We start from the raw sequence: 20,276 nt of genomic DNA, 5'->3' as shown, positions 1-20,276 counted from the left end.
AGCATTATGTGCTCATTGCTCCAAAATAACACTTAGCATTTTATTTATTTTTTATTTTACAGTGCTGGAATTGAACCCAGCACCTTGTGCATGCTACCACTGAACTATACCCTCAGCCACGGTTTTATTTTTAAAATACTTTAAGTTCCCAGTCTGAGTCCTATTCCCCTTTCCTTTGTCCCTATTCTCCTTTCCTTTGTCCCTATTCTCCTTTCCTTTGTCTTGTCCAACAGAGTTGGGACCTGGTGCAACAGACACAAAACTACCTGAAATTGCTGCTCTCCATAGTCAACAGCGATGGTGAGTCTCATCTTCCCTGAACCCTCAAGCCATTGTATCTTCTGGGTGTTCCCAGTTCATGACACCCAGGCTGGAGTATTTTTCAGGGTTGCAAACCCACCATTTGTATTGTGGGAGAGGGATTTGGGGGTTCCCTAGAATCCCACAGGCTGGGTGAGATTTGTCCATTGGCATCCTTAGTTCTTAAAACCCTAGAAGTCAAAATTATCTTATTAGCATCTGAGCCATACACGAGGCAGTGCACTGGCTCAGGTGGCCTTTGGATTGTGCACATTGGATTGTGTCTGAGGCTAGAATGGGCTTCTAATCCAAAAGGACAAGCCTTGAGATACCCAAATAAGTACTGGCTGCTTATCCAGTGCTCCTAAGCCTGTGGAGGGCCTGTTCTTGGGATACTGGTTGGGTGAGCCTGTTTTGTTTAGCATCTCCAGAGTCAAGCCTTAACTCCTTAACTCCAGCAATCAGGACTTCTGCTTCCTGCCTGAACGAGTAGAAACGTATTGGCACATGGAACTGAGAAGGCCTGTGAACAGAGCCAGATGTCTAATGAATATCATAAAGGATCTCTCTGCATTTCTCAAAATCACCATCTCGTTAGCTTCACGGCTGGCAGCTATTCCACACTCTTCTCCTGCTGCCTTAGTTCCCCAGAGGGGAGAGACATGCTCATTGGTCCAGTTTGGGTCAAGTGCCATGCTTGAACTTGATCACTGTGCCCAGATGGGGTGTGTATTTAGAAAAGAAGGAAGAAAAAGTCTCATGCTTTCCCTTGGAGCTGGGCAGTGGCTCTGGCTGGGGCAGTGCCATCTCTCAAAGGGCTTGTGGAGGTCGTCTCGAGTTTGGGGAGCGGGCTGGGATGTGGCTCAAGTGGTAGCGCGCTCGCCTGGCATGCATGCGGCCCGGGTTCGATCCTCAGCACCACATACAAACAAAGATGTGTGTCCGCCGAAAACTAAAAAATAAAATATTAAAATTCATTTTCTTTCTCTCTCTCTTTAAAAAAAAAAAAAAAAAAGAGTTTGGGGAACTGGGTGTTGGTCCAGAGTACTCCACAGTTCTTATAGCCATGCACAGTGAAGAGTTTATCTCTCCCAAGAAAAAGAACAAAACAGCTCCTGCCTCCCGCTAAGTACTTGTGTCCCCCTGCCAAATGCTGGGCAGGGACCTGTAGTCAGCACTACCCAAATTCCCTGGGCAGTGTGAACTGTCTAGGGTGAATACCTCCCTGGAGGCACACCAAGGACTGTAGCCAGGAGAAGGATGTTGCAGACCAGGGCAGCTATCCCCTAGCTGCCCCTGTCTAGGCCTAGGTTGGGGAAAAGCACTAGGGAGACCCCTGGGGAAGATGGCTGGGGTGGCCTGGCTCCCTCCCCTAGCCAGTGTGGTGGTATTCCCTTCTCATCAGCCCCTGTCTGGTTCTCTCCTGGGCTCCTATTCCACGGTGTCTGATTAGATGACAGCGGGCTGCTGGTGCACTGTATCTCAGGCTGGGATCGGACCCCCCTCTTCATCTCTCTCCTGCGCCTTTCCTTGTGGGCTGTGAGTATGAACAGGCTGGGCTCTGGGGTCTGGGAGTATTCAGAGGCCCTGGTGTACATTTGTCTCCAGGATGCAAGATCAGGGGTGAGGGACCCACTCGGCAGGTGTTGTATTTAGCCCTGGTCTTAGGGTTGTTGGTCATCCTGCATTGTCACCAGGTCTGTGACTGTGGGTCTGTTCCTCGGCTGAGGAGGTTCATCACCATACAGCAGTTCTGATCTTGTGCCCGCATGCTATCTTCCAGGATGGGCTCATCCACACGTCTCTGAAGCCTGCTGAGATCCTCTACCTAACTGTGGCCTATGACTGGTTCCTATTTGGGTAAGCCTTGGAGGAACATCCTTGGACGCTTTGGGTGGGATGGTGTCTCGGTGACTCTTTCTGTAGTGAGTGATGTGGCATCTCCCATGACAGGGGTCCCTTGGAGAAGGGCTATAGATGCACATGGGCCCCACTCAGTGCACTGTTGTCAAAGATCTGTTCTGTCCATGATGACCAGGTCCCCCTCAGCCGTCATCTTGGTGCTGCTACCTTTGACCTTTTAACTTCCTTTTTCAGGCACATGTTGGTAGATCGGCTCAGCAAAGGAGAGGAGGTGAGTGCCGTTCACAGGCTGTGAGCAGGGAACCTGGCTGACACAAGAGACGGAATGACAGTCTGCTAGCTTGCCACACTGTATGGGCCATGCCTCAGGCAGCATGGAAAAAGCAAAAGCATCGTGGCTGCCCCCCACCTCCATATTGGTCCTGGGGTCTCCCACACAGTGGAGAAAATGCTGGGTGCTCAGCTCTGCCAGCATTATGCAGCCCCATGTGGCCTTCAGGTGCTACTTCTCTCCACTGTTTACTTGTTTTCTACTCTTTCTGAAACCAACATGCAAGTCCTCTTCCTGTTCCTCATCCTCCCAGCTGTAAAACAAGCTCTCTGTCTACCTGTCTCTCTCTCTCTCTCTCTCTCCCCCCCCACCACCCCACCTTTTCTTTCTTTTTTATCCCCCCTTTTGTACCAGGGATTGAACCCAGGGATGCTTAACTACTGAGCCACATCCCCAGCCCTTTTTTATATTTTATTTAAAGGCAGGGTCTTGCTGAGTTGCTTAGGTCCTTGGTAAATTGTTAAGGCTGGCCTGAATTTGCAATCCTCCTACCTCCGCCTCCCAAGCCCCTGCCCCTGGATTACAGGTGTGTGCCACCATACCTGGCTCTGTCCTTTCTTATCCCATTACACCCACCTCGTCCCTTTTCATCCCCAAGGTGGTCTGAGCACACAGTCCTGCCTGGAGCCTCACTTCTGGGGCCTCTTGCAGGTCCTCTTCTTGTCCTTTCTCAGTACCTTCTTTCCCTCCTTCCTCTGTTTCCACCGTCTTTTCCTGCTGAGCATGCTTGTTTCCCCAATAGCAAACCTGGAGCCAGACATCATTGTGCCCTGTTTGTCTTGATTATTACCTGGGTGACCTTGGGCAACATGTTTATCCTTGAGTCTCCTTATGCCTCATTGAGAGACCCAGATGCCCATCATGGGAGCATCCACAGGGTTAGTGCTTTCTCTTCTGCCCCTGTCCTGCAATCTTCTTAAAGCATCTTTCTTACCCTGAGCCTTTCTCCTTTTTGGCATCTTATCTCACACCTCCTTCTTTTGTTCCTCCCTCTCAGCTGCTTCTCTTCCTTCCAAATCCCTTCTTCTGAGCACTTATCGCATCTGCCAGGGCTGCAGAGCTCATAAGCCTGTTCCTCAGAGGCCTCCAGGAACTCTGTCAGAGGCAGTGACTTCGGCATTGAAATCTGGGTGGAAGGCCTCTTTGTATCCTCTTGTTAAGGGACTTTGCCTTGCCGGCACTTCAGGACATTCTGTCCTCCACGCCATCTCCCTCCTCCCTCCAGAGCAAGCCTGAATCTGCCTTCAGAGACTCGGGCAAAGACAGGGCTGAGCTTAAACCCTTGGCTTCTGAGCAGGAGTGATACTTAAGCTGGGAGGTTGGTCTTCAGAGTAGGCTTTTCTCTTAGCTCCCCATCTCTTAGCTCCCCACACCCTGTAGACACTGAATCTTTAAAACAAACAAAAATTCCAGGTCTGTGAGACATTGTTGTCCTCTCCACTGCCTTTGATGTTCACAGAGCACATCAGACAGTGGAGTCTGGTGAAAATACTTTTTAAATTTTATGTAACACAGCATTTTCACACTGGTCTGACTTTGACAACCTTCTGCCTTTTGAGGAAGTTCTATGAAACCCTTCCCTTTACCTGCCTGAAACCTAAGAACTGGCCCTTACAGCTCGTCAGCAGGGCGGGCTGTGGGCCACCCTGTGGCTGTTCCCATACCAGTCATCCCAGCCTGTTTCTGAGCACCTCCCCATTCCATGGGATCCATTCCCTTCCCTTGTGTTCCTGCTGTGTCCATTAATCCCCTGCCCCAGATCAACTTCCCTGTCAGCCTTTCTCCTTAGGCTCGTAGAGGTAAGGAAGGGAAAGATTCTGTTTTCTCATCCTCCTGGACAGTTTGAAGTCTCTGGCTTGACTCTTCACACTCCCAGGAAGGGAACATATTCCTTTCTGCCATAGACCAGCCCAGAAGCATGTGGCAGACCCTCCTGAGCCCCTCTATCACCTGCCCCATAGCTCCTGTAGACCAGAGTATCCACTGGGATCCCTAAAGCAGGCCACTGTCCAGCAGGAAGATTGACCAGAAAGAGTACACTGCCCACTCCTGTTAGATCTGCTACCCCGACACTTCTTGCAGGGAATAGCCATCTTCTCACTGAGTGCTGCTATTTGTCTCCCCTTCAGATTTTCTTCTTCTGCTTCAATTTTTTGAAGCATATCACCTCTGAGGAGTTCTCTGCTCTGAAGACCCAGAGGTAAGCAGAGGAGCGCTATTCTACCATAGGAGGCCCTCGCTGCCTTATTTCTTCCCTGTGTGTTGGCAGGCTGCTACCCGGCCACCTTCCCTCTGAGGCCAGGGTCGGGTGCCTGCTGACAGCCCCTGAAGGAAGAAGTCTTCCACAGTGGGGGCCATGTTTGGGGTCACACTAGCAGAAAGGCTCTGGGATGATGAATGGCCTCTGGTGACTAAGTTGCTGTAGGGAAAAGTCATCCTAGGGACAGACTCCTAACTCCCCATGCCTCTGAGCTGATTGTCACTGCCCCAGACCTTTGCAGGATCCTCTCTGTGCCCACAGTGAGGCAGAAATCTGCATTAGGAGCCTCTCTGAGCCTACAATGAAGCAGAGATCTGGGAAATACAGGCAGATGGACTGGCAATTGCTTTAAGGCCCCTTTGAGAGTTGATGTCTCTTCTGAGTTAATTTGCCTTCCTAATCCAAACTTCTAGTATGTTGGGCCAGACTTGAGCTCTCAAGGGCCAAGCAGATTAAGAGGAGGCCAGCTGTGCTGGTCTGGGGAATGTGTAGTAGACAAAGCAGGTAGGGTACAACTCTCTGTAGGTAGGACCTACTCCATGAGTTGTCCGTGGGCTCTGGCTGCTTTTCAGGAGGGGTGGGGTTGGGAAAGAAGAGACCCCAGCTAGAGCTGGCGTTCCCTGCTCTGGGTTCTGTCACAGGAGGAAGAGTTTGCCAGCCCGGGACGCAGGCTTCACTGTGGAAGACATCTGCATGCTGAGTGAGTCCTGGCCCAGCCGCTTTTCCTTCCTCAGCACAACTTTCTGATTATAGACTACACAGGAACCATTCTAGAAGTTTCTTTGTCCAGCTGAATGGTGTGGAAGAGGTGAGGGACTGGTAGCAAGAGAAGATGACACACTGACCAGTGGCACTGGCTTTTTTCAGGACGAAGGGACCGTGGCAGCACCACCAGCCTTGGCAGTGACTTCTCCCTAGTCATGGAGAGCTCCCCAGGAGCCGCAGGGAGCTTCACCTATGAGACCTTGGAGCTGATTCCGGCAGGAGCACAGACTCAGGCAGCTTGGTGAGGGGCCAGACTGGGACCAGGATCACTCACAGCTGTGGCCAGGGCCACCAGCCCCAGGAAGCCAGGCTAGAGTCCCAAGAACAAAGGAGCCTCTGATAGGAGGCCTGAGAGCTCAGCTTCATCTCATGCTGTCTATATTGAGCCTCAGAGGCCAGCCATCTGGTTGGTGAGGGGCACTGCCTATGGTGGCCCCAGAGCATAGGGGCTCCCTGTGGGACCAAGCAGCTGTGGCCAGCATGAATAGGAGGCTGGTGTCAGGCCCTAGAGGAGCATCCTGCACCATGTGTGTGTTGGGAGTGTGTGTCGGGGGTGTTAGGAAAAAAGCAAAATGCCATTGCAGGTGATGTTTAGCAATTGGGAATTTGTATGAGGGTCACTTCTTTGTGAAGGAATCTGAGTCCCTGGCAATTCCTTTCCTATACAAGTGGCTCAGGGTTTTATATAGCATTTCCAGGGATGGAGAGAGGCAGTCACTGAGCTGTTAGTTAAGAATGATTTTCTGGTAGTCCAGTGTAATTTGAATACCATGGTCCCTCGGTAAAGCCCTAGCTCTGGCTGCCTGTGCCCCTGAGTCTGAGGGAATGCCCTGTGTGTATCCATTCCTTCAGCACTGTCCTAGAATAATTAAAGCAGGCCCCAGGCACAGGAACAGTGTCAGGGTGCCTTGGCCAGTAGCCCCACTCTCCCGCCACAGGAGGAAGAATCACTCATCCTCTCCACAGAGTGTACTCTGGAACCGGCCACAGCCCTCCGAGGACCGCCTGCCTTCCCACCCGGGGCTGGTTGAAGCCAAGTCTTCCAGCTCCTCATCTTCAAACCATTCTGACAACTTCTTCAGGATGGGTAGCAGTCCACTGGAAGTCCCCAAACCCAGGTGAGGCACTCCCAACACCCCTCTAGTGGAGGTGGCTAGCCTCCCCATAACAAGCCTGGAGGTGGGCTTCTGGTACTTGAGCCGGTGTCTTAGGTGGGATTCCTGTGTAAGGCCTGCAGGCAGTAGACCTCAGAGATTGGGGATGTGAATGTGGAGAATTTGGCAGGTGCAGAATTTGGAGAATGTGTTAGTGTTTGGGCACAAAGCAAGGGCTGGTTTGTAGAGAGGTTTGAGATACCTTCCTGGAGCATGTCTCAAATCCAGGGGAATCCAGAAAGTATAGTGGTTGGATAACACAGACAGGAAGTTGGGGCTACCTCCACATATCTCCTTGGGTAAATTCTACCTGCTGTGGACTGCCCATTGTGACTGAAGAGATGGATCTGGATGCTCTAGGTCCTTTATGGCTCTCACATTCCATTACAAGTTGGTTGGGCAATGAAGAGAGCAAATGCTAGGAACTGGACTAGAAGTGTGTAACTTTGACTAGCCATAGGTGACAAAACACATCTGGGAAAAGGAGCAGCTCAGTCAGACAGGGTGAATGCACCTGAGATATGGCCAGAGTGTTCTACCGGGGGTGGTGCTTCTTGAGAGGTTGAATCTGAACACCGGGCCAAAGGCCTAGGATTGAAGAATGATCTGGCACTTGGGGAGAGCATTCCCTAGTTGACTCTGAACCACATTTTTCATTTCGTATCCCCAAGGAAAGAATGCTGTGAATTGCTTTGCTTTTGTTTTTGTTTTAAACTAGGAATTGAACACAAGGGTGCTCTACCATTGAAGGGCATTGGGTTTCCCTTTTTTAATTTTATACTTTGAGACAAGAGTCTTCCTAAGAAGCTTAGGGCCTTGCCAAGTTGCAGAGGCTAGCCTTGAACTTGTAATCCTCCTGCCTCAGCCTCTTGAGTTACTGGGATTACAGGCAGGTGCCACTATGTCTGTCAATTGCTTTTCTTTCTAAAACTTTGGAAAGAAAAAAGCAATGTGGACTTAAGAGAACTCAAAAAGTTCGAGTTGAGGTGGGTGTGAGTTCAAAGCCAGCCTCAACAACTTAGCAAGACCCTAAGTAACTTAGTGAGACCCTGCCTCAAAATGTAATATAAAAAGTACTGGGAAGCTAGGGTTGTGGCTCAGTGATAGAGCACTTGCCAAGCATGTTTGAGGCACTGGGATCGATCCTTAGCACCACATAAAAATAAACAAATTCTATAAAAAGTGGTGAGTGGGGACTGGGGATGTGGCTCAGTGGTTAAGCACCCCTGGGTTCAATCTCCATTACCAAAAAAAAAAAATCCAGTTGAAAGGGAGTTTTAGAAGAACGGGCCTAAGCTTTGGAGTCTATCCCAGATTCAGGTCCTTCTGTGCCACTTAATGTACATGTGATTTAGGGACTCAGTTTCCTCCTTGATAACAGGCCTATTACAATGAAAATCATCTTAAAACTTCTGAAACCCACCTCCCATCACCACTCTTTGGGTGCTTTTGGACAAAAGTAGGCAGTAGAGGAAGAGCATCCGGAGCAGCCTTCACATGGAGGCAGCTGGTGAGTTCCAAGCAAGATGGAGGCCCTGACTGCTCCTACTGAGCACCCACCCCTGCAGGAGAGCCCTTCTACTCAGGACACTGTCTGCAAGTGCCAGAGCTTGGTTGGTTTGAGCAGGACCACAGCCTTCTGCCCCACAGGAGGTGTGGTGGCTGCAGCTGGGTCCCTGCTTTCATCCTGTGTGTGGAGTTGGCATGTGTGCCTGTTGCATGCCCCCATGTCTGCCCTCAAAGCTGTTCTGGGACCGTGGTGGCACTGTGGGGTCCTTGTTCCAGGCTCCAGCTCTTGCTTATGGTCCCTAACTCCATTTCTGCCTGTATAGGGTTATTGGACAACTGGGGAGGAGACCAGGAGCTTGCTCTTAGCATCTGGCTCCCACTCCAGTCCTAACTCTCCTCTTCAAGGAGTCCTTCAGCACCATTCCCACACCTCAATTTTTTGTCATCCCCTTCTTCCTGCCAAAGGATCCCACTTTCCAACCCTGTGACAGTTTCCTTCAGTCTCATGAGTGGTCATCTGCCAGCATTGCATAACTTGAACTTTAGGTTTTGGTACTGGGGATTGAATACAGGGATGCTTTACCACTGAACCACATCCCCAGCCCTTTTTATTTTGAGACAGTCTTGCTAAGTTGCAGAGGCTGGCCTTGAACTTGCCATCCTCCTGCCTCTCCTCCAAAGTCACTAGGGTTATAGAAATGTGCTATCACACCCAGCTAGAATGTGATAGACTCTTAGACTCTTACAGCTGGTCTAGTGGCCACCAGGGTCCCTCCCTCTGGAGGCTCAGGAGGGTTTGGGGTGTCTACCTGGCCTAATAACTCTACACGGTGGGGCCAGGCCAAGGCCAGCATGGTTGGACCAAAGTAGACACAAGGCTCTAAAAGGCAAGGGGCAGGCTGTTGCGAGGTATTTGATCCTTTTCTGGTCTATTCTGGGAGTGGTTGCCTGGAGCTTGGTGGGGCTGGCCAAGCAACAGGGTTCTTCTGAATTAAATGTCTGTTAGCTAGAGGTTTTTTTTTTCCCCCAGTGCTGGGGCTAGAGCCCAGGGCCTCATGTATGCTAGGCAAGTGCTCTACCTCTGAGCCACACCCCCAGCCCCTTGCCAGAGGTTTGAAAGACTAGATTATTTGGATTTGGAGCATTCTAATTATGTATTTCTATTAACATTAAAATTAATTTAGTCTCTTTTATCTTGAAGTGCCTGAGGGATCCTGTCATTAGCTTTTGTGCCTCTTAGGCAACAGTAACCAATCAGGGCTTTAATGCGGCAGGAGGATCTGTATGGAAAGAAACCTGTGCTTAAGCTGTTCCCCTCACAATGTGAATTCTCTGGCTTTTATATGCTCCATATCCCCCCCCCCATGTCTTTTAAAGTCAGACTGCCCTAAGAAAGGAGCCAGAGAGGTTTTGTTCCCTTAAGTCATAGGTGTTGTATGGTTGGGAGGAAAGTTCTGTGGGATGCTGATTCCTCTCAAGCTCCAACTCCACATCCATCACTGGGAGAATTGGTGGCCATTTGGTATTATTAGCTGCCACTGCAGATTAGCCACAGGGCTAGGGAGGTGCAAAACTAATGCTCCACGCTTACATGCCTCCCCAAGCGCTGGTCAAAAAGTCGCCCTGCTGCAACCCTGCATGGCTGGTGTCAGATGTCCCTTGGGGGAAGGGCAGTTGCTAGCCAGGGTTTTCCATGCCGAGAAGGGATGGTGCCCTCACTGAGCCCAGTGTGAAGCCACACTGACTGAGAGCATATGGACTGGGCTGAGGGACACCCACCATTCTGGTTGAATAGTTAAGTGGCAACACAGGAATCAACCTCAGCTACCCAGTTAGCTGCCCTCAGCCACTGCCCCCTGCCAACTTCTCATTGTAAACAGTGACCTCTGTTCCAGACTGTCTGTATTTAGCTGATTTTTTTATTAATTCTTTTTAGTTATACATGACACTGGAGTCCATTTTGATATAATTATACAAGCATAGAATATATTTTATTCTAATTAGGACCCCAGTCTTGTGGATATACATGATGGATAGATTCACTGTGGTGTAGTTAATTATGAGACAGGATCTCGCTAAGTTATCTTGAACTTGTGATCCTCCTGCCTCAGCCTCCCAAGTAGCTAGGTTTATTGGTGTGCATCACTGTCTTTATGAGGCAGAGAAGCCAGGCTACTCTCTGCCACACCTGAGTTCCTGCTCCAATCTGACTGCTCTTGCCTGGGGCTACTGCTCCAGATCTGACTGGAGTCATGAGAAGCCTAAAGGCAGTCCAAGCTTGAGACTTGGAAGAGAAAACTTGGGGCCCCAAAAGACTTCTCTGAGGCTGCCACAGGATTATAGAAGTCCTTGGTGAGGATCCAGATGCAGTGTTTATAAGGCCAGGCTGGGGGAGGCCCCATTCCTGATGGGCAGAGTGGCTGTGGGGCCCTCATCAGGAACCATCTAAGGTAGACTTGGAGATTGGTGTTGAGGATAAATGAATTAGATGACACATAGGCACCTTGAAGCCTAGGATTGCAGGAGTTGATTCAAACACAAATTCCCTTCATGACTTTAGACATGTCACTTGATGACTTTGAATTTTTATTTTTTCATCTATGTAATCAAAGGCTTAGAATAGGCAACTCCAAGGTGCTTCCTAGCTGTGTACCTTCAGGCCTTCTATGGCAGTCTTTTCAGTTCTGATGTGTTCAGATACAAGTATTAGAAAACTAGTAATAGTAATAGAAGACATCCCAAATAGTTTAAAAATAAAGGAAACACATGGAAAGGTCCAGCGGAAATGCAGTCATCAGATTCAGCTTTATCAAGGTTCCTGCTCCATTTCTCTGTGGTTCCTTCCCTTGCCTCCTTCACATTCCATCTTGTCCTCTGGCCAGCTTCCTTCATAACCACAGTATGGCTCCCAGCACCTCCTAGGACAATCCCTAGCTTCCTTTCTCGGATCTTTTCTCAGGGTCTTTTTCTAAATATGGATTAAAAGCTCTGTGCTTTACTTCAGTTAGGGGCAGTGCAACCATACCTCAGCCAGTTCTTAAGGCCCTGCACTTTATTAAGAAGGAAGGTCAGTAATATTGCCTAGGATGGACTTTGGTCACACCTGATTCCAGTCAGTTTTCCCCTTCCCTGCTGTATAACTTGGAAAAACTCACTTCCTTTCTGAGTTCACATTTTTTGTTTGTTTGTTTAATTCCATTTTTTTAAAGTAGGAATAATGATCCTGGTCCCTGTAAGTTTGAGTTAAATGAGATAATGGAGTGAAGCATCTTACATATAGTGAATACTTACCTTTCCACAAATGTCTGGTATACTAGCTGTGGTTAAAGACATACACTCTTTGGTAATGAATCTGAAAGCCTGATCCATGTCAGGGCATTGGGCAGCTGGGTGAAAGGCAAAGCAAGGCCTCCACCCAGACCCCCTTCTCGCATGGGTTTGGCCAGCTCTGCTCATATCCATGTTCTTGGACCTCTTTCCTGAAGGACAGACACAAGACACCTGCTGTAAGTAGCCTCTGCAGGGCTTCTGGCAGGAGGTGAGGAGCTAAAGCTCTCTGCACACTGAAAAAGAGCCCAGGACTATATCCAGCTAAGGGAAGGCAATATTGCCAGCAGCCACCCTCCTGGGCAGTTTTGAGCCCCTAGGATGTGGGCAGATGCTTTCTCTATTTTTTTTTTTTTTTTAAAGAGAGAGAGAATTTTAATATTTATTTTTTAGTTTTCGGTGGACACAGCATCTTTGTATGTGGTGCTGAGGATCGAACCTGGGCTGCACGCATGCCAGGCGAGCGCGCTACCGCTTGAGCCACATCCCTAGGCCAGATGCTTTCTCTAGTACCATTGCCATCCCTACCCCCATTTGAGGGTTGCTCAGTCACATGTTCTTTGTAGTCCTGGAGTAGGAGAGAGGAGGAGGCAGAGCCACTGCCCACTGGCTTAGGAGCACAGGGCAGAAGAGCCTGGGGTCTCAGTAAAGTTGGCAGAGTTAACCTGTATGCTCCTCCCTTCTAATATGAAAGTGGTGTCTCTCCTCTGGTGACTATTTCCCTATCCCACAATGTCCCCACTTGCCAGCTGATCCAGATGTCCTTTTTTTTTTTTTTTTTTTAATATATTTTCAGACATTGATAGGCCCTTATTTTGTTCATTTATTTATATGTGGTGCTGAGAATCAATCCCAGTGCCTCACGTATGCTAGGCAAGCGCTGTACTACTGAGCCACAACCCCAGCTCCCAGATGTCCTTTTGAGCACCCCTCTGTTCAGCATGGCCTCTTGCTCTCAAACCCAGGAGCTGATTGGTCACTCTGCCACAATTCTTTGACAAAAGCCTCAAATAGGAAGATTATTCTGGAAGCTATGTTCATTCTTGAAAAATGTCAGTATCCACCAAAGGTGACTGCTCTCTGAGAGCCACTGGGTCCCGTGGGGTCACACACCCTCTTCTGCCTACGCTAACCAGTCGTCTGGTTCCAGTTGGCTTCTTGGCCTGTGTTGCTGCTGGGACACTGGGGAAGCAAAGGGAAGTGACTAACCTGGGGCCAGGAGTCCTCAGAGGGAACCTGGCTAACCATATCCTGGTGACTGTGGATCCCCTTGGGCATTTTATTCTTGATAGCCTGTGGGGAGGGGCAGAAGAAATATCCCCAGATTCCCTGCCTCAGGAGCGCCGTGTCCTCCCCCGGCTTCCCCTAGTCAGCAGCCCTTCCTTTCCCTCCACACTGATTGATAGAGACTATTTTCTCACAAGCTGCTGAAACTGGAAAAGACATTCTACCTACAATTGAATGATAGATGAGACTGATGAGCCAGGCAGCGCCTCAAGAGGGGTTGCCCTGGCCAGAGGCCCTGGTGGCCTGGAGGAAGCCTAAGGCAGGCTCCTCCCGGGAGGCTTCTCCTTGATTTACAGACTGCCTGCACCCTGCTAGGCTTCTCCATCTAGAAACAAGGAAGCCCTGCTCTGTCAGGCCCCAGGGGCTCAAATCAGGTAACAGCCTGTCCCATGCTCTTTCCTAATGGTGCCATCACACACGACTAGATTGTCACTGGAATGATGAATGTTGCGAGTCTATGTTGCTGGGGGTTCTGACTCGTGGCAACTTTAACGTAAAAAGCCATCTGTTCTTGTTCCTCTCAAGGTGGTTCTGTTTCAGGACAAATCTGCAATCAAAAAAAAAATCTCTTGCACTTACTAGTTGTGGGACCCTGGGCAAGTGTCTTAATCTGTCTAGGCTTCTATTTCCCCATCTGTAAGGAGATGGTTAAAGATGTCCAGAGCTGCACTCAGGTGGCAGTTTCTTGGGGGTAAGGCTAGCCCAAGGACTAGTGGGGGCTGTCACTCTCAATGCCAGCCAGCTCTGTAGGCCAAGGTCCCCAGCCCCTACCACAGTGTGTCCTTTGGCCTTTCAGTGGGTTCCTGCAGGAGCGCTTTCCACTTTTCTTGAGTTAAAGAATAAAAGGTCGAGCATGAAATAGGATGCCCCTCTGGGTTCCAGGAGCTGGGTAGCTGATGGAAAGGCAGGGCTGATGTCTTCCTCTCTGACTCCACCACACCCAGGACAGAGGAGTTGGGTTGTCTGGGATTGAGGGAAGGTGCCATTGGGGGCACGACTTTGTCCTCTCAGCCTCCATTAGAACAGTTCTGATGAAGCTGTCAGGGTGCCTCCCTGATTCACCTTGCCCTCTGGGCATAGCCAGTGAGTTTGCTGGGTTGATGCTTCTGAATACAAACCATGGCTCCCAGAAGGCACTGCACAGGAAGGGGGAACCTCAGGACTCCTAGCCTCTCTTGAATCTAGGTCACCACCCTCCACAGTCCCCACGAGGCCTGTTCTCCCTCTTCCCTCATCAGATCTCGGCAGCTCTGGGTTCTGTGTTGCCCCCTTGTAAATCTGCATGTCAGAGTGGTGGGCCCCTGCTTCCCTTGTTTCCTGGGCGACCGGCCTTGCTCCCTTCCTCTTGGTGCTGTTGAGACTGCTTGCTATCTAGGCCCAGGCAGGTATCCACCCTGGCTCTGGATCCAGCTCACCTCTCCCCATGCTTTGCTCTGGTTCTTTTGCCTCTGGAAGTCTACAGAATGCACTGTGCGCACAGCCAATCCTGCCTTACAATCTGCTCTTCTTTCTTGGTCACTACTTATCCAGCTTTGTTTGCTCTTTTGGAGACAGTGGTTGGCTTTTGGACAATCCAACAGATCCCTGCAGCTGTGGCCCAGGACACCAGCCCCCTCCCACCAGGGCCTCTCTCTGAGGCATATGACTGACTGCATCATCTCCCCTCTCTCTCCTCTCTGCCCCAGATCAGTGGACCATCCCCTGCCCGGATCCTCTCTCTCCACAGACTTTGGCAGCTGGCAGATGGTAACGGGCTGTGGCAGTATTCAGGAACGGGCTGTCCTGCACACAGACTCCTCTCTCCCTTTCAGCTTCCCGGATGAGCTCCCTAACAGTTGTCTGTAAGTGTCTTGCTTGAGGCAGGATGCTTCCCTGCCTGTATCAGAAGCTGGGGAGCAGTCAGGAGTGCTGCTTAAGAGTGAGGCGGAGGCCAGCCAGGGAGTTGGCTGGGTCCCTGCCCCTCCCCATTTGCAGCTACAGACCCCAGGTGTAAAGGAGGCCCATGGCTGCTAAGGAAGTGCATTGGGTTCCTGTTCACTCTTCTCAGCCACCAGAGCCCATCCATGGGTGTGTCGGGTGCACCCTGAGGGAAAGCTGGCTGGACTGTGACTATGGCAGGTTCTATTTCTGTCCAAAGCTTCATCTGACATGCAGATCCTTTGAAAGCAGAACAGTGGGGCAGGAAGGTAGGTGTATGCTGGAGGCAGAGCCAGAACGGCACTGGGTCAGCCTGGTCTGTGCTCCTCTAGGCAGAACCAAAGGCTGCTTGCTGTCCACTGCCCCCACCTTGTCTTCCACTTCTGCCTCTGGGCAAGAAAGAGGATTAAATGGGAAATAGATCCCAGCTTGTGAAACGCTCTTCTTTGAGGGCTCCAATACTGGGCTTCTCACTCTTGTAATGCAGCCCTCAGACTTTAACAGCTGTTTTGGGGGAACCATGGGTGTTCTGCGACTTCATGGATGTCAGGCAGGAGAGAGCCTCTGGTGCCCTGGGGAGCAGGGCCTGCTTCTCAGATGTGGCCTCCCTGGGGGTTCCTCAGAAAGCCTATCCCTTTCCTCCATTCCAGTTGCTAGGGACTAACCCCACCATAAGCACCAGAATTCAACTCTGTGCCCTCCCATGCTGGCAGGCTAGAGGAGCTGGAAAGGAGGCGGAGCCTGGGATCCCAGCTTAAGTCTGACATGAGCCAGCCAGACCTTGCAATTCCAGAATGGCATTCCCTGGTCCTGGCCCTGAAGCTGAGAAGTCACTGAAGGGCTTCCAAGGCCACTAGGCATTCAGCTTCCTCTGCAGCCAGGCCCCTAGGGTAGAAGCAAGTTCTGTTAGGTTTCTGAAGGATAAAAAAATATTTGCCTATTTCTATAAGGACTTCCTCTTCAGCCCAGCTGATCGCAGCGCCATCTTTGGAGGAAGCCCTGCCTGCTCTGCTTGATTGCACCCTGTAAAACCCAGGGCTTACCCACTGAGTCAGGCAGCTCCAGCCCCAGCCCCAAGTACCCAGCCCATACCTGCAGATCAGGCCTCAGGCTGTACTCTTGAGCTCCAGCCAACCTGCCAATTCTAGGAAGTTCCTAGAGGACAGCTAGACACCGCTTGATCTCTAGGCCTCCAGGATCCTTGGTTGGGTTCCAGAGCAGCTCCTGGCGGCAAAGTCGCGTAGTATTTGGGTTCAGTGACTTGGGCTTTGTTTACAGAGAAACTAGTTGCTATGCTCACCAGCTGTGTCTTGAGGTCTTGGCCTTGACTTCTCTGAGCCCATCAGCCCAGCTCTTGAGGAATGGTGCTGTGCTAGCACCATGGCCTGTGATGTATCCCCAAGCCAGTCATGTATCTTCTCCGGGCTCTACTTTTCTTGTCTCTAAATAGGTTGGCCTCTGCCCCTTCTACTTCCCAGAAGGGGGGGCAGTGAGAGTTCATATGTGTGGACCTTCGGATATTCTTTGTGAAGACAAACTAGTCTACTCCTCCACTTATGCCATAAGGAGCAGCTGAGGGGACACACGTGGCCTCCAGCTGTGAAACCTGACTAGAAAATAAAGGTCTGGGGATGGGGGTCAGCTCAGTGGCAGAGCACTTGCCTAGTATACATGAGGCCCTGGGTTCCATCCCCAGTCCTGAAAAAAAAAAGAAAAGAAAAGGTCAGGTGCCCTCAGGTTCATCAGTGTTGCTTGTGGCATGCAGGAATCCAGCATTGGCTCATTTCTCAGTGCTCCTGCAAGAGCTGTGGACTTTCCCAGGCCCCAGAGCCTGCTGCTTCTCTCACATATCACTCCTACCAGTCTATTTCTCTAGGATCCTTTTGTCCTCCCCATACTGTCATTTATTCAGACCTCCATCTGTTCCCCCAAGCCCTGGGGTACAAGTCTTTCAGAACTGGGGACAGTGCTGCTGCCTCTGACTGGTTCCCAGGGAGGGATTGCCCAGGAATTAGTTTCTTGGGAAGAAATTAGGAGTAAGTGCTGAGGTAAGTGAGGTTCATGTCATGTAGGTGTGTGACTCTTGGAGAACAAATTCAGGTGTCTGGCTTTGAGTCCAGAGATTGGGTATGGTTGATATCTTGGACCCCTTCTATTAAAGACTGACCCTTCAGAATGTCAGACAGCCTCCGAGGAACTCACACTTTGATAAACCCCCATTTCTGTGTACTGTTTCCCTTCTTGACCTGTAATCCCAGGGCAAAGAGAGAAGGGCTTTCTATCTTCCATCTGTGATCAGTGCCCCAAGTAGCCAGGGGAGAAGAAAGAGATGGAATCAGAGCACAGTGCTGGAAAAGTAGGTGTTCTTCCAGCAGTGTGTGAGGGGCCACAGGAACTAAAGATATAGCTAGGGTCTAGGCGTTTCTAGTGGGAGACCCTGTCCCAGCCAGGGCAGCCAGCAAGTTTTCCCAGGGTGTGTCAGGTTCTTGCCTCAGGAGGGCCGAGGCCTGCTGCCAGATCTTGGCGATTTCCTTCCTGCCAGGTGTAAGGCTATGTCTCACCTGTTCTTACCAAGGAATAGAAGCCAAGAGCTGTGAAACTCAGCTTCTCTCTGATCACAGTCAACACAGGGACAGTTATTTTTCCAGTAAAAAGCCCAGGTCAGTGCTCCAATAAAAGATGCTGCTCTAAGGTGGGAAGAGAACCTCAAAGTGAGAAGAATGGCTAAAGGAACCAGCACCAGATATTTGGAGCCTGAACCACAAGGGTAACATGACCATGGGGTAGATCCTGGCTCTGTACAGTCAGAAGTTCAAGGATAGGCCATGTGAAGAGAGGATGAGGATGTTGGATCCTGTCCTGGGGTAATACGTTCATTTTCTGTCCCTCCTTCCCCATAGGCTTGCAGCTCTGAGTGCCCGTGAGACGCGGCTGCAGGAGGTGCGTTCAGCCTTCTTGGCCGCATACAGCAGCACAGTGGGGCTTCGGGCAGCAGCCCCCAGTCCCTCTGGGGCCATTGGGGGCCTGCTGGAACAGTTTGCCCGTGGTGTGGGACTGCGGGGCACCGGCACCAACACCCTGTGAAGCAGCCAGCCCACACGTTTCCTGCTCCTCTCTCAGCTGAGCCCTTAGTGGAATCAAAGCCATGCCTGGCCAAGGGGTCCTGTGAGGTTGGGGGAAAATCTCACACCCCCTCTCCATCACATGCACAGCAGTCCCAAAACTGAGCAGGGCCAAGGACAGGGTTTTCCAGCTCTCAGCTACCTGACATGACCACCACCCCATCTAGTCACTGCCTCCCACCCACCAGGTCTTGGCCAGAATTCCCATCAACTCTCGGAACTGCATGGGTCTCCCTGGGGCCTGTGGAGGCCATGACTTCATAGGGGATCCCACCCCAAGTTGTCCCCTGGGAGGAGGGGCCACCTGCACTGAGAATGAGGCTGTTTGACACAGATCACAAAATAAAATCAGAGTCTTTGAACAGCCCTTGTCTTGCATCCTCTTCCGGTTGCTCACTTTGTAGAGTTGTTGGGAATGTTCTCAGTGTAGAGAAACACCTCGTGTAGGATGGAGGGGGCCAGATGAAGAAAGAGGGGAACTAAAAACTTGGATGTACCAAGTTAAATGACAGTTTAATGGCTATGATAACAGGCTATGCCTGTTACAGCGCTGACAACAAGATCAGCAAGTGACTAGTCTTCCCTCACTTGTAGCCATCAAATAAAGCGAGAATTCTGAGAACAAAATGAAATTTAAGATTCTAACATAGGTTTGTCATGGATTTTTTACATTAATTATTATTTTTACATTTTGGCAATACTGGGGATTGAACCCAGGGGTGCTTTATCACTGAGTACCACAGCTAGCCATTTTTAAAATTTTGAGACAGGGTCTCACTAAGGACAGCTGAGGTCTCAAGACAGGGTCTCAGCTGAGGCTGGCCTTGAACTTGAGATCCTCCTGCCTTAGCTTCCCAAGTAGCTGGGATTACAGGCATATGCCATCATGCCCATCTTAATTACAATTTCTTAAATATTTATGTTCATTGCTGATTTCATTAGTGTCCTGCTCGCCCCATGCTCAGCCTGGCCTCTCTTCTGAGTGCTGAATACACCAAACACCACTGCATACATCATGCAGGACCAAGTCCCACAGGATTGTCCTTATAGCACTTTTACGAGCATATAAAAGGTCTGTCTTGCTCCTTAGACATGAGCAACTAACAATCTGCTTTGCATCGTGAACTATAAAAGGCAGCAAGAGAGGGCTGGGGTCATGCCTCAGTGGTAGAGTGCTTGCCTCACATGTGTAAGACATTGGGTTTGATTCTCAGCACTGCATATAAATGAATGAATAAATAAAGGTCTATCAACAACTAAAAAAATATATTTTTTTTAAAAAAAGGCAGAGAGACTAACCCCCTGGTGGGGCATCTGGCCCTTGACTGCAGAGTTTACTTTTCTGCAGTGTGAAATGAGGGTGGAGCACAGAGTAGCTACCCTTTCAAGGTGCACCTGCACAGGCTCCTACCACTTTTTTCAGTGCCACACCAGTCCTCCTGGAGGGTACAATTGGAAGCCATGCCCTCAACTGAGAATGGGCACCCACTTCCCAATAGTCACAGCTTCCTTGTTGGTCACTCAACAACAGTCATGATCCACTCACTTTCTCAAGCTCCTTATAATATCACCGGTTGGCACAGTGCGGTGGCACATGTCTAGCAGCTCAGGAGGGTGAGCCAGGAGGATCACAAGTTCAAAGCCAGAAGTCCCTAAGCAACTTAGACCCTGTCGCAAAAAATAAAAAGGATGGGGCTGTGGCACAGTGTTAAAGCACCTCTGGGTTCCATCCCTGGTAATTGCAATAAGTTCTCATCAAGTTCATGACTCTCCACAAGAGGTTTCCAACATGTGCACTCAGCTCGCATTCATGTCAGTCACTTTAGAACCACAGTGAACGAAGCCCTTCACTGTAAGGGTGGATGAGGATAGTGGTCCCAAGCCATGTTGTGACTTTCTGAGTCACACCTAAGCCTCAGCTTAGATGTAAGACAACCCACTCTTGCCTTGGGCATCCTAGCTTCTGCTGTTGTGTGGAGCCTGGATCATGGCTGTTGCAGGCTCTTCCTTCATGAAGCAAACATGAGATGTTTCCCAAGCTGTTGTTTCCCAGTCCTGTGGTGCTCGGGCCTGCAACCTGCATTCACCACAGCCTCTGTGTGCTCCAGCAGCCAGCCAGCCACGAATGCCGACTCATGAACAGTGACCACCTGCTCTTTGGAGAGAATCTTGTGCTTTTTGGTAGTCCCAACAAGGATGCCCTCCATCGCTACTTGAAGTCAAATGTGTGGATGGACAGACTCCCCTCCTATGCAGCATGGAGCATGACACTTTACGGATATTGGTGCCTCCGACTCCTGGTATCAGCTCCTCCAGCATCTAGGAGTAAAAGCAATTGGCTTGAGTAAGCTTAAGCTCTTCAGGTGGCACTCCCTGGTGGCTCTCCTTTCCTGCAGTAGAAGATCAATGGAGACATTTCAGCCGAGTCTCCAGATCTTATC

The 20,276-nt window shown here is 50.2% G+C and overlaps 1 protein-coding gene across 2 annotated transcripts in view; it reads left to right on the top strand.

Moving 5' to 3' along the window:
* Positions 1 to 18,199, top strand: part of Mtmr14 (myotubularin related protein 14) — a 47,378-nt gene extending 29,179 nt beyond the window's left edge. Inside the window, exons 10-19 of one of the 2 annotated variants that reach the window (XM_076841238.1) lie at positions 234 to 300; positions 1,754 to 1,839; positions 2,084 to 2,160; positions 2,398 to 2,434; positions 4,624 to 4,694; positions 5,396 to 5,454; positions 5,622 to 5,760; positions 6,458 to 6,637; positions 14,482 to 14,637; positions 17,614 to 18,199. In XM_076841238.1, coding sequence (XP_076697353.1) covers positions 234 to 300; positions 1,754 to 1,839; positions 2,084 to 2,160; positions 2,398 to 2,434; positions 4,624 to 4,694; positions 5,396 to 5,454; positions 5,622 to 5,760; positions 6,458 to 6,637; positions 14,482 to 14,637; positions 17,614 to 17,797 — 1,056 coding nt within the window. In that variant the 3' untranslated portion in view covers positions 17,798 to 18,199. The remainder of the gene's footprint in view (positions 1 to 233; positions 301 to 1,753; positions 1,840 to 2,083; positions 2,161 to 2,397; positions 2,435 to 4,623; positions 4,695 to 5,395; positions 5,455 to 5,621; positions 5,761 to 6,457; positions 6,638 to 14,481; positions 14,638 to 17,613) is intronic. The other variant, XM_076841239.1, reaches the window with a different exon arrangement.
* The last annotated feature ends 2,077 nt before the right edge of the window (positions 18,200 to 20,276 follow it).

This window comes from Callospermophilus lateralis, chromosome 20 (genome assembly GCF_048772815.1).
Source record: "Callospermophilus lateralis isolate mCalLat2 chromosome 20, mCalLat2.hap1, whole genome shotgun sequence".
Classification (NCBI taxonomy): Eukaryota; Metazoa; Chordata; class Mammalia; order Rodentia; family Sciuridae; genus Callospermophilus; species Callospermophilus lateralis.
Note: the sequence above shows the minus strand (reverse complement) of the source record. Positions and strands in the feature narration are given on the sequence as shown.